This window comes from Physella acuta, unplaced genomic scaffold, assembly GCF_028476545.2.
Source record: "Physella acuta isolate Inbredline_101_S28 unplaced genomic scaffold, ASM2847654v3 ptg001426l, whole genome shotgun sequence".
NCBI classification, from domain to species: Eukaryota; Metazoa; Mollusca; class Gastropoda; family Physidae; genus Physella; species Physella acuta.
In genome coordinates this window covers 399569-413576 of record NW_026732941.1, presented here as the reverse complement: position 1 = coordinate 413576, position 14008 = coordinate 399569, and the positions used below count along the sequence as shown (strand labels likewise).

Here is a 14008-nt window from a genome sequence, read left to right as displayed (position 1 = left end):
TTAATTTTTTTCTTGCATTAAATATTGTTATTCACAAATTGCAGACTCAGATGAAGTCTTCATTCTAAAACACATTTTGATTTCCTGTGTTTTGTTGGTCTTAGATAAGGTTGCCTGGAACATGTGTAGGGTACTTTCTTCTGTGTTTACTAGAGGTCTATATGCACTGATTTCATTCAGGTATTCTGAAAAATAGATTTAATTTACACACAATATTTATACTTAAAATTTTTGTCTTATAATCATAGTTTACATTTTTATACATAATAAGCGCATAAAAAATATAAATAAAATTGCAATTAAAACTAGCCATTAAATCTATAACTTCAGGTCAATATTGACAAATCTAGATCTAGATTTCTCTAGTTACTAACTAGATTTAGCACTGTTGTTAACTAGCTAGATTTAGAAAAAAAAATATAGACTCACAGACCTACTCACTGGATCTAGAATTATAGGCCTAATTATTTATTAATTATCAATAGGTCATAGATCTATATTATTAACATTTTAATTTATTACACTCAGTAACTACGCTCAAGTGAACTACACAAACATCCTCAGTAGTCTACAGTCTACACTTAGACTAGTCGTAGTCACTACTTTTAGTACTTAGATCTAGTAACTTAGATCTCTACTACAAACACACACTAAAAAAATCTAGGCCTATCTGTTTTATTACTAGATTCCTCTAGTTAAGGAAGTATAAAGAACAGATTTAGGATCAGGTAGATTGAGATCTATTAGTACTATTACTATTAGATCTAGATCTAGTTGCAATATGCTGAAGTAAAGAGTAAAGTCGAACTTGATAAAAGTTTGTTTACTGTTTACCAATTGTCCAGTAGGAGTAATGTCCCCTGGGGCTAGGCTTGCTAGGTCTTACATTAACTTTAAAAAATAATTAATTTACTTACTGCCACAAAACCTTTCTGTCAGAATTGAATGCAAATACATTACTTCCCAACCGTACGTACACAATAGACTTGAAATTTAGTATATTTGTTGCATATTGGGAGTTCATGATGAGTTTAAAATGCTGAAGCGAAGTCAAGAAACAAGCAGCCGCCATGTTTTTTTTATCAATGGGAATCATCATCACAATAATTCATTTAGTTTGGAAAATTTAATCTCTCCCTGGCGGAAATTTTTCCAAAACTTGGAATGGATTAATGAATTAATATTATTAATTATTTCAAACATTATTTTCAATAGTTTATCTTGAATTAAAAAATTCAAAACACGTAGAAATCGATACTTAATATTTTGTTTTAATTTTTGAAAGCTAAAACATAATTTTAGCGCTTGCCAATTAATTTATATAACTTTTTGAAAAATAGCATGTTATATAGCAAAGTATTACTGCAACACCCTATTAAAAATAGTCGAAAAATAAATAAAATGTGCACTTCGGTAGTGGAAAGCAAGGAACCACTGCCACGGGGCTGACCACATCACAGTTGTGGGGCTGGGCCTTGTGCCTAAGCGGCTTTCAGCATACAACCTACTCCACCTATTTTTAGTGTTTTTTTGTTTGTTTTAAGTTTTTTTTTCTACAGTATAATATTTTTATGAGTTATGAAAAAAATATAATTATTATGGAACTGGCGAGCCGCATCCTGACATCAAAAGAGCCGCATGCGGCTCGAGATCCGCAGGTTGCCGACCCCTGAGTGAAGTCTATCTGCGAATAATTTAAACTATAAGCCTTACGACTTTCCCTGTCAAAAAACTTGGATACAGAGAGAGAGAGACAGAGAGAGAGAGAGAGAGAGAGAGAAAGAAAGAGAGATAAGTATAGTACATATAGACAACTTACATGCCCGAAAGTTCTAACAAGGTGAAGTTATTTCTCCAGTACGAGGGTGATACGGCTCGGGTAGTATTGAAGCTGATATTGCTATCGAATGGGTTAGCTGCTTCCAACTCTAGCAGAACTTTTTTGTAGTCCTTAATCCTCGGTCTAGTTATAAAAACATAGCATAACTGTCAGCTGTTAATCCAAAGGCTATGGTATGGTGAGTCATGAGTTCCTCAAGTTCTGATGTCAACCAGACTCAGGTGAGGGAAGCAAAGGTGGCTATACATTGTGATGATCACATTGCCAATGAACTCTACTTCATCTGCCATATGTGTCTCAGGCACGAGAGGGAACATATGATGAACCCCGATGTTGTATGCTAAATCAAAGGATCAAAAGTCCAAATTGTAATCTATGTTTCAGCAACATGTGGTTATACACGATGTACGAGCGTCGTTTCTGGGACTGGTTTCACTTCTTATTAATTTTAGTGTTGGAAGGGATTTCTTCTAACATAATTAAGTATTACGATTCAACTTATTATGCGCCATATAAGGCGTTGACTCCGATCTCAGCTTGTTTCTCGTGTTGTATTTTCTTCCTTACCCAAGAATAAACAACAAGTCAGCAGTTGTTTCTGTTAGAAGAGTAGCTGTCCTCAGCTATCGAGCTTCATCTGGCCGGGGGTTCGAATTCGGAACTTTTCGGTTCAGCAACCATGAGCTTAACCTATTTAACCACGACGACCTCTACTTGTTTTACAAATAACTTAATCTATCATATTTAGCAAATCAATTGTGTATTCAAAACAAAGTTCGCCCAATTATATTAATATTGATCGTATCGGAAAATCATTCAAATTGATGCAATCGTTTTTATCATACATTACTCGGCATTTACTTTGAACTGTACCAAGAAATACATGTTTATATTCTGGCAGATTGAGTTTATGTTTTTCTAACCACGTAAATAATATTTGCGAGGTAAAGAAATTTGTTCATTGAAAAAAACAAAATGCTTACACATCGGCAAATCCGTGAATCGTTCTCGATTTGTGTATCTGCCTTGTTTCTAGTAGAGCCTCTGCATGCTTACCCAGTTTATGGTCAACACAAAGAATCTGAAATTAGAAGAGAAATATAAAAAAATTTAGTTGTGAATCTCTCGTAGCTCTCTGTATTGCGAGTCGACCGCTTTTATTCTAGTCAAAATTTAACGCGAACATTTATAAATAATTAACTATTGATATATTTTATTCAGCCACAATTACAAAAGAAATTTAACTCATTTCCATAAACAGGAGCCATATATATATATAAATATATATATATATATATATATATATATATATATATATATATATATAAATATATATATATATACATTTTAACGACTTTTAATGTCTGTCTGTCAACCGTTGGTATGAATCATCTAGTTCCCTCTGTAAGTGTGGACTGGCTAGCCTTGGCCAGTGTGTAATCACTATTTTGTTGTTAACCTGCCATTTTACCTGTTGTAGACTAACCTAAACGACATATATCATAAAAACACACATTTCATTTATATCTACATTTTCAAAAAGACAGGCACTTCAATAAAATTGACAAGAATTTATTAAGTAAACATTCTAGCAAAACTTACTTGGACATTTTTATCCGGGAAAACACGAAGAAACGCTAGCTGGTTTTTAGAACAATGTTTCAGGGGATTTGGTCCCCAGTAGTAGACAAGTTCTTTCTCAGCTTCGGTGCTGAATGCGTCTGCATGAAAAACATTATATTAGCCCTAATTGACAAAATTACCTCGTAAAATCTGTAATAAATTAAGCCAAGTTTTGCTACCCTACTCTATCTCGCATATTCATTTTTACCAGTAATGATTAGGATGTAACTTTAATTGAAATCTGGTTACATTAATTGTCTGAAGGTTTGTGAAAAAAAAAACACTCTCGATCAACAAGAATACATAATGGTAAAAGTTCTCACAATATGCTTTATGATAAAGATTTTTTAATGTATTAATGTTTTTGAGAAATCAAATCGTTAGTAAAGTACTCTTTCCGTTACAGCACATTACCAGAAGGAGATGTAATAATCAATGACCCTTAATCTAATTATAGCATGCAACATTCCCTGTTACGGGTCAGTTGTTAATTAGATTCGAATATATTAGAATAGTTCAGGACCTAGGGGAGAGATGTGTGAGTTGAGTTAACCACGGGGTGTTTATTTATTTTTATCATAAGGTCATAAGCGGGTATAAAAAGCTTGAATGACCGATTGTAATGGGGCTTGTTGGTAGCGGCTAGGGTGGAGGGCTTGTTGGTAGTGGCTAGGGTGGAGGGCTTGTTGGTAGCGGCTAGGGTCGAGGGCTTGTTGGTAGAGGCTAGGGTCAAGGGCTTGGTAGCGGCTACTGTCGAGGGCTTGTTGGTAGTGGCTAGGGTCGAGGGCTTGTTGATAGCGGCTAGGGTCGAGGGCATGTTGGTAGCGGCTAGGGTCGAGGGCTTGTTGGTAGCGGCTAGGGTCGAGGGCTTGTTGGTAGCGGCTAGGGTCGAGGGCTTGTTGGTAGCGGCTAGGGTCGAGGGCTTGTTGGTAGCGGCTAGGGTCGGGGGCTTGTTGGTAGCGGCTAGGGTCGAGGGCTTGTTGGTAGCGGCTAGGGTCGATAGGTTGTTGTTGGTGTAATGGTGAAGATGACAAGTTAAATAAAGGTTTGAACAGTGCCCTGAATCGTGTTTGGATTTGAATAAAAGTTTAGTTGAAACAGCCCCCATCCTAAAAACATGACTGTCTCCAGTAAAGCACACTAACTCCATTTTACATATTATCTTACCTGTTTTAGCCGACGCAAAAACGCTTATTAAAATCAAAATTCTTCCGTACATTATAATCTAAGCTGCTTCCTGCTCATTAAACATACTTGCGAGTGTCGGTAGAAGATCTGTGTATACTAAAATACTTGAAAATACAAAAAATAATGTTATAGTCGCAGAAGGCTATACCAGTTGAATATTATACAACCGATTATTTTGAAATGAAATACATTATATCTAAATACTATAAGTATAGATAAGATTTTTTTAAATTTAAAACACAAAACACACGTCTGTTGGTAACAGTAAATACTTAATTCATTCTTACTTTTCATTCACATCACAAAATTTTATATCCTGTAATGATCCGATCAAAATAGGAACCTTATGTGATAAGCAGAATAATTGATCAAGTCACAAACATCGAATATGTTTTTCTGGCATGTGTTTCAGGTAGTTCTATAGATGGATCTATTGGATGAGACACCAACCACATTAACATTGTTTTAAAATGTTCTCAAAATCACTAAAAATGAACATGTTGCATATATAATAGTGTATGCTATTTTTTTGTGGAATTGTTTAATTTCAATTAGATTTATATCTAGTATGTTTGTGTATAATGAAAATAAAAATGTAGATTAAAAAATCACATAAACAACACAAGTAGTTAAATCATTTTTACGAATCTATCTGCATTGCATTTTTTATATTTGCTTGTTTTATTACTAGCTGCCAAATTATGGGATTCAATCTTTATAACACTATGCTACTGAAACAAGGCTAGTAAATAAAAACATTTCGCGAAATTATCAACTTAAGAGTAATGTTTATCTTAAAGATTGAAGATGATGAAAATGAGTGTATATATATATATATATATATATATATATATATATATATATATATATATATATATATATATATATACATACATACATATATATATATATATATATACATAAATATATATATGTGTGTGTGTGTGTGTGTGTGTGAGGGATTGTGTGCGAGTGTCTTTTGCTGTCTATAAGGTATTAACCACTTATCACTTCCAAGCATTGAACTGAAACTTATGTCATTTACACTTGTGTCAATTAACCCCCCCCCCCCCCCCTCCGCTACTTTTTAGTGCATTATTACACAAAAGCTTGTAATTAAAACGTGGGGTTTTTTTTTTTGTTTTTCTTCAGTATGTTATTTTTTAAAATTTACAATAGACGTGCTTGACTAAAAACCATTGCGCACCTAATGAACGTGATGATGCGTGTAGAATAGTACGAAATAGTTTGATGAGACAGCCTACTATTATGGACACAATGTTAATTAATTCTTAAAAAAATAATTAGGCATCCAATTAAGTGAAATGTAATGTCGGATTTGTCTTCATGTCTTGACCCACGCGCCAACTAAGTACTGTATCTGTCAGTTAGAAGTGCCAGTAGTTTCGCTCGGCCGTTTCGATCTAGACAGACTGACGACAGACTGACGACTGACGACAAGAACAGTGAGTCAAATAAAAGCTTGTAAAAATTCGGGCTAATCACAACGTTAGAAGTCCTATTTCGTTGTTGTCTCTACAAAGAGCATGATGTACGAAAGAAAAATGTAAAATATTGTATATTTTGTTTATCTATAGTATTTACAACTTTCAATTCTTTTCAGTATTTATTACCTGTATAGGTATAAAACTTTTGAATGTTTTTAATAAAAAATACAGCAAGTAATCCATGATGTTACATTGTTCTGATACTACGCAACTTTCAGTGACAACTTCCGCTACAAAAAAAAAAAAAAAAAAACGAAAGAAAATTCTTAATTCTAATTTTTTAAATTTTGTGACTGAATGTTTCGTAAAAGACATTGGCCAAACTAATTGTTAATTCTGATTTGAAATTTTATGTCTGATTTTTCGTAAACACAAAAATTAAAACGACAAGGGCCAACACAAATTTAAATTCTACTTTTTTTTTAAAATTTTGTGTCTGAATGTTTCGTAAACACGAAAATAAATTATATGGGCCATAACAAATGAATATTTTAATTTTTTAAAATTTGGTATCTACATTGTTCGTAAACTAGAAAAGAAATGACACGGGCCAACACAATTATTTATTTGAATTTTAAAATTTTTCTATTTGAAATATTTGTAAACAGGAAAATAAATGATACAGGCCAAAAAAAATTAATTCTACTTTTTTTTAAATTTTATATCTGACTTTTTCGTATACTGTAAAAGAAATGACATGAGCCAACAAATTTTTTGTTCGAATTATTTAAATCTGGTATCTGAATTTTTCGAAAACTAGAAAAAAACGACATGGGCCAAGAAATGCAAGCAAAGGCATGTGACTGAAACATAGTACTATATCGAGGGATACTGCTAGTTCTAGAGTTTTCTTTAAAATTTTATATTGATCGTTAAACAAAGTGTTTTCTAACCCTCGGCCCCTCGGTAGATGCTGAACTGGAATACAGATCCAACTACCCATTCCAGGGGGTGGGGGCAGCTTATGGTAACGGCGGGGCGCACTTAACATTAATTAGAGGAAGGGGACAATGGTTATATCATATATTTTATACCTGGGGCACTTTAACGGGGAGGGGGCACTTGACATTTCTGGGAGGGAGCGGCCAAGGTTTAATTTTATAATTTTCAAATACATTAAGCCAGAGGCACTTTAAAGTAACGGGAGGGGGCGTGGGTCACTTAAAAAATGTGTGTTGAGGGAACAATGGTTAAATCAAGTATTTTCTAGCAACTTTAAGCCTAAGGCACTTTAAAGTAATGGAGCGGTGGGGGGGGGGGGGACCTAAAATTTCCACGGGATGAGGGACAATAATTAAATAATATATTTTCTATATAAATTCAGCATGTTTTTTTTTTCATTTCTTGCAGGGGGATGTAAACAGAAACAGCGACAGTTTAGACAACACAACACTTGTTTACAAAAGTTCAGTTGTTTAGAGTTCAATCATAATTCATTACTATTTAATTTGTTACAAAGATGTATGTGGAAAGGAAAAGAATATCCAAAACCTTTGTTCAGCATGAAAATTGTCATGTACCACTAATTTGAATCTAATCTTATCGTCTTATCTAAAAACTTTCAATGTTTGTACTTGCAGCTCTGCTTTTAGTGGATTTTCAAAATATATTTTTTAAAGATTTAAAAAAAAAAATGCCCGTCTCTCTTGACTGGCACAAAACTAGGTACTTAGAAGTGAGACGTATGGTTTCACTAAGTAAAATAACACATTTATACAACATTAAAATCAGTGTTTCTTCCAAATAAATTTTCTCCTGGGGGGGGGGGGGGAGCTCTTGATATTTTTGGGGGAGGCGGCAGACAACATTTTCCGAGGTGGGAGGGGGGAGCCGGACACGGATAAATGAATGTGTTGTCTATATAAATTCCATTTCGATATTGGGGCGTCAGACTTTCTTCGGGGTGGAGCTAAGCCCCCCCCCCCCCCCCCCCGAAAGGATAGCTGAAAGAAACACTGATTACAATTTCAATGTAAATATCGTTGGCAATTTAAAATTCGTAGCTTGTGTAGGATAAGGGAATTATTTGGACACAGTAAGTGTGAGATATTGTATTACCAACTGTAGGCAACTTGGAAGAATGTTGAATGATTGTCGGGAGAATCTTGGCATTGTCGTTCTGCTGGCCAAATATTATATACTTGCAGCCTAATGTCTTATTCTCGTTAGCCTTATTTTCAATTCCAATAAGCTTGATTATTTATCACAGATAAATTGATGCACTGTTGAGATGCTGTTCTGTTGCCGATGCCTGATCCTGTGTTGAGTTTTATGTCTTACTGGTTTGCCCGTGAGTAGTGTACATGTGTAGTGTTGATTGATAATTGTTTTAAAATATTGTCTTTATTGTTATTATATAACGTTTAATAAATGTGAATGTAAATTAAATTATGTTGAAGTTTTATTATAGTGTGGTTTAGCTTTTGTAATTGGTTAGCTCAAATTTTGTAAACGTCCTTGCCACCTCAAAGATGCGTAAATAATTGAAAAAATGCCAAACAACAAAAAATAAATCTTCAGATGATATTTCGTTGAGCCCTAGACTTTATCCTCTAAATTTTAGAAAAAATTGGGTTTTCCTGTATTTCAGGTGTGGTTATTTCAAAATAATATTTTCGTGTGTGCGTATTATGAATTAGGTACTTGTGTCTTCGATGGTGAAGTTTATTTTAAATTGTATACACTTTTAATAACAGAATTTTAAAAAAAAATTAAAGATACAATAAACAATACAAATACATTTCTTAAAAATTATCTGGTAAGTTTAATGAAACATCGCTATCATTCTCAATGAAGAAACTTTAACTGGCCAATTCACTAAAAGAGACTTATTCTTTAGTTTTACTAGAGAGCTGGCATTCAAAGTGGTTTATTCAACTCTTTGAAACCTCAATTTTTGTGTGAGGTCTTGTAAAGCAAAAAGTTCTAAAAAAGTATTTCTAAACTTAGTGCTCATGTTGTAATAAATAAAGATGTCCACACTACCAAAGATGACGTCGAACAGTATAACAAAACTTGAATTAAGAATTAGAACATTCGAGTATTTTCCACGAAATGTTAGCTCTCGCTCCAACGCTGATGCTGTGTAGATCATTATTATTGGAGTCTGGCAAATGGCGAACACCATGGAAATCATAATCAGCATCCGGGTTACTTTTTTATCTTTCTGCGATATTTGATTTTCTGGGAGATATTTTGTTGCAGTTGATTTTCTCCATTCAGCTTTTACTTTCAATTTGAGGACGATAGCGATGTTGCTGACGACGATGATTATGTAATACGAGATAGGAACAGCAAGGTCGCTTACCAAGTACCAAATTTTTAGAATTTCAGGGCTAAAACGATACCGTGATGCAATGATAGTTTTGTTTCTTGATGGGACGAAAACGTCATCAAAGTAGGTCAAAAAGAAAGCATGAACTATACACAACAAACACACGACAAACACGCCTGTATTGAATGCCCATACTACAGGTTTAGAGATTATACTCTTGAAACGTAAAGGAAAAACAACACACATGCATCTTGAAAATGAAGAGAAAGCGTTGATGAAACCACAAACACGAATAAAATACGTATGCGGGTAGCTAACTACTACTGTTAAGAAATCAATCTGAAGGAAAGGGAGACCAGCGTGAAGGAACCAAGGACTCAGCATAAAGAACCCCATGGCATAAAACAGCGCCCCCATGTTTCCTACACCTAGCGCCACCAGAGTGATGTTCACAGTTTCCTGGAATCCTTGCCTCGTGAACACGATGATGTTCACAACATTGGTCCCGAGTCCAAACGCGGCGAATATTTCTATTAAGAAGATGTAATTTAATGTGGTGATAAAGTCAACGACGAAGGCTGGGAGATACAAAGACATAGCTTCTGTGGAACCTGAAGATATGTTGGCTATGATGTTGTTTCCACTTTGGGGAGATTCTGGTGTTGTAGTAAGGTCGGACATGGCTGAAAATGTGTTGAAAACAAGAATTGAAATAAACAAAGTAGCCTATATATATATATATATATATATATATATATATATATATATATATATATATATATATATATATATATATATATATATATATATATATATATATATATATATTTATATATATATATATATATATTGTTATTGTAATATAATAATTAGATATATATATATATATGTATAGGCTATATATATATATGAATATATACATGTGAGTCTATATATATTAAATGTATATATATATATGTGTATATATATATATATATATATATATATACATATATATACATATATATATATACTATGTAAATAAAACAAATTCTGAAGTTCTATATGTAAATAAAAATTAAAAAATGCTATTCTAAATGTAAAAATATGAATAAATAAATATCAAATTTTAAGAAACCTTTTGAATATAAGTTGATCAAAATATTAAGAATAATTAAAAAAATATCTTTCCGCGCGGAGGATGTAAAGGGATAAATATTATAACTGAGGAGAAAATGGTATTATTGTAAGATAGAGTTTTATAGGTATGTTATAAGCTAAGAGGCACTGAACTCAATAAGATTACAAAATATTAACATAACCGTCAAAGTAAAAGTAGCGCTCAAGTAACAAGTCGAAGTTGTTGTTTTTCAAACTAACAGGCATTAAATATACTCATATTTGTGTTGGTGTGTGTGTTTGTGTTTGTTTTTGTTTTTTTAATGTGCGTTTGAGTGTGTGTCTGTGTGTGTGTGTGTGTATCTTAGATTCTTCTAAGTAAAAGTAGTCTAATAGTTCAATCAATAACCTAATGCGAAACAAAATTAAAAAATAACTTTGATAGTAGTGTAGCTACACAAATCAGGAAATTAACCGCCAACATAAAGGAATTTTAGAAACTAAAAAATAATATAAATCACGGCGGCAGTTATTTACTTAATTATTCTGCAAGAATACGGGAGTATTAGGCGTGTTTATTTTAGACAGTTTCCGAAAAGATGAGTGATCACTTACGTCAGAATTATTGTGTAGGTTTTCAATACCCTTTCATCATCGAATTTCAAACGTCTGGGTTTCTTTGTTTTTGAGCAATTTCTCTTTTTTGTCTGAATTTACCTGAATTCCTTCTTGCTGTAAATCGCCCAAGGCGAATAATTTTCAGATCTCGATTGAAATCACGTGACATTTCACGTCGTGTCTACAATGATGTAGTTTATTAGCGGGAAAAAAATATTAATAATTTTGCGTAAGGCTGATGTTTGATAAACCGTTTACTCTATTTACTTGTTCCTATGAAGTCCACTGATTGAAGTTTAATCAGCGTTAAATTTACAGTCACGCAAGTAGTTGCCTTTAACTGTCTAGATCAAGGAATTCTCAGATCAATCGTGCATTCATACTTTATGATATCGATGACCTCATTCGCAAACCGTCTAATTGAAAAGCTAATTCAATTTTCTGTTTTTTTACGTAAATAAGATGCCAGTATGATTCCCCGTAATGCCTGAAAATGTTAAAGAAATCTGAAGCAAGATTATCGAGGTATAATCATTTGAAAAAAAAACGGCTAAAAATCTCGGCGCAAAACGAATCTCGTGATTTCTGTGGGTGTCCTTTTGACCAGCAACGCAGTCGCACGCTGCAATCACACGATATTTTACACCACAACAATCAAAGTATTTTTAAATAAGGATATTTGATTAATCATGTTAATGCATTCTATTTTCTCATTTTAAAAATACTAAAAAAAGAGTGGTTTTTTTTTTAATATAGCCTATCCCAGTAAGATTTATGAGCACCAACTTGTTGTTTTTTTATTAGGCTAACACAATGCTTTGATACTAGATCTAAATTCTAGAATCTAGTCTAGGTCGAGACACCGATTTAGAAAATATTGTTCGTATCAAATTTCCACTAACGTGTGCTATAAATATAATTATTTATAATTCACCACTGGCGTTAGATTGAGGGATATTTTTTGTGATAAGAAATGTTTTATAAGGTTACAAAATGTTTTGCTTTCAATCGAATGACTATTCGGTTTAATAAATAACAAACATGCTTCAATTGTTAAGACATCAGAACTTTTTATTAGTATTTAGCATTTTTAGATCTCAGATTAAACTTGAAATTATTTAATCACATCATCTGAAATTGTATTTACAGATGCTACCATTGAGCAGAGAGAGAAGGCTGTTTAAACCTTGATTTCAATCTCAAGCTGTCATGCAACACAATAATGACATTTCAATAATGTCACAAAAATATTTCAGTCTGACTTACAAACAAAAGTCCAGTTTTATCTTTCAAGATACCAGAAGCTCTTATCAGACCTCTCTTACTATACAAGAGACCAGTATTACCATACAAGAGATCAGTTTCTCTCAGCACACCAGTTTTACCATACAAGAGATCAGCCTTACCATACAACAGACCAGCGTCTCTCAACAGAAAAGCCTCTCTTAACAGACCAGTCTACCATACAAGTCTTTACAACAGACAAGCCTCTGTCTGCTGAACAGTCCTATAATACAAGAGATCAGTCCCTCTCAACAGACTTACAATACAAGAGAGAGCATCTTTCAAATGACCAGCCATACCATAAAAAGACAATTAACTCTCAAAAGACCAACCTCTATTAATAGAACAACCTCTCTCAACACACCAGTCTTAACATACAAGAGATAAGCCTCTTTCAACAGACCAGTCTTATCACAGAACATACCAGGCTCTCTCAACGTACCCGTCTGAGAATACAAGAGATCAGACTCTATCATCAAACCAGTATGAACATGTAATAGAACAGCCTCTCTCGACTGGACCAGTCTTACAAGACAACAGAACAGCCGATTTCAACACACCACACCTACAATACTAGTAATCAGCCACTCTCAAATAACATATGTGAAACCAGACTAAATAACAGACCAGTCTCTATCAACAACACACTAATCTTACCATAGACCAGCCTATCTCAACAAACCAGTCTTATCATACCATTGCACTGTCTGTCTGAACTGACCAGTATGTTCAGTAGACCAGGCTCTCTCAACGCACCAATCTTACAATACAAGAGATGCCAGTTACCAGTCTTAGCATACAATAGACCAGCCTATTTTAACTCACCAGTCTTAGCATATAAGATATCAGCCTCACTGTATTGATAATCCTTTACCACAGACATGCCTCTCTCAAAAGTTCAGCCTACCATACAACAGACAATCCTATCTAAAAAAGTCCACTCTCTTACCATACAAGAAATCAGTCTCTCTCACTGACCAATCTTAACATACACAAATCAGCATCTCTCAACTGACCCGTCTTACAAAACAAGAGACCACCCTCCTAACTGACCAGTCGTACCATACAAAAAATCAACCTCTCTCAACTTAACAGTCTTATCTTACATTTGATCAGCCTCTCTTAACTGACCAGTCATACCTTATAAGAGATCAGCCCATCTAATGTGAGCAGCCTTACCATATAAGAGACCAGACTCTCTTAAAAGACTAGTCTATCTCAACATAAATGCCTCTCTTAAATGACCAGTCTTAGCAAACAACAGACCAGTCTCTATCAACCCTCAAGTCTTCCAATACAAGAGATCAACCTCACTCATCAGACCAATCTTTTTAACGGACTAAACACTCTCAATTGACAAGTCTTAATATACAACAGACACGCGTCTCTCAAGATACCAATTCTACCTAAATATAGACCAGCCTCTCTAATCTTACAAGTCTTAACATACAAAATAACAGCCTCTCTCATAATATCTGCCTCTATCAGAAGACTCTCTCAAAAGAACAGCCTCTCTGAATAGAATGGCCTATCTCAACAGATCAGCCTACCATACAACAGACCAGCCTGTATCAA

The 14008-nt window shown here is 33.9% G+C and overlaps 2 protein-coding genes across 2 annotated transcripts; both read right to left on the bottom strand.

Annotated features, from left to right (window-relative positions):
• Nucleotides 1-1815: 1815 nt before the first annotated feature.
• LOC131927655 (uncharacterized) lies at nucleotides 1816-5014 on the bottom strand. The gene is made up of 5 exons (XM_059283412.1): nucleotides 4939-5014; nucleotides 4631-4755; nucleotides 3443-3561; nucleotides 2824-2921; nucleotides 1816-1963 (listed from the first exon to the last, which is right to left on the bottom strand). Exons 2-5 carry the CDS (start codon nucleotides 4680-4682, stop codon nucleotides 1816-1818), a joined length of 417 nt encoding a protein of 138 aa, XP_059139395.1. The 5' UTR covers nucleotides 4683-4755; nucleotides 4939-5014.
• A 4014-nt stretch (nucleotides 5015-9028) lies between these two features.
• On the bottom strand, nucleotides 9029-10114 carry LOC131927654 (allatostatin-A receptor-like). Its single transcript, XM_059283411.1, has one exon. It carries the CDS (start codon nucleotides 10112-10114, stop codon nucleotides 9029-9031), a length of 1086 nt encoding a protein of 361 aa, XP_059139394.1.
• Between the last annotated feature and the right edge of the window lie 3894 nt (nucleotides 10115-14008).

What these genes read in the sequence shown, in the direction of transcription:
- LOC131927655 (XM_059283412.1), bottom strand. Translation starts at nt 4,682, where the DNA reads ATGTACGGAAGAATTTTGATTTTAATAAGCGTTTTTGCGTCGGCTAAA. An exon ending in TCCCGGATAAAAATGTCCAA is followed by an intron (nt 2,922 to 3,442) that starts GTAAGTTTTGCT and finishes TTCTAATTTCAG; the next exon opens with ATTCTTTGTGTTGACCATAA. An exon ending in ATTCACGGATTTGCCGATGT is followed by an intron (nt 1,964 to 2,823) that starts GTAAGCATTTTG and finishes TTTTATAACTAG; the next exon opens with ACCGAGGATTAAGGACTACA.
- LOC131927654 (XM_059283411.1), bottom strand. Translation starts at nt 10,114, where the DNA reads ATGTCCGACCTTACTACAACACCAGAATCTCCCCAAAGTGGAAACAAC.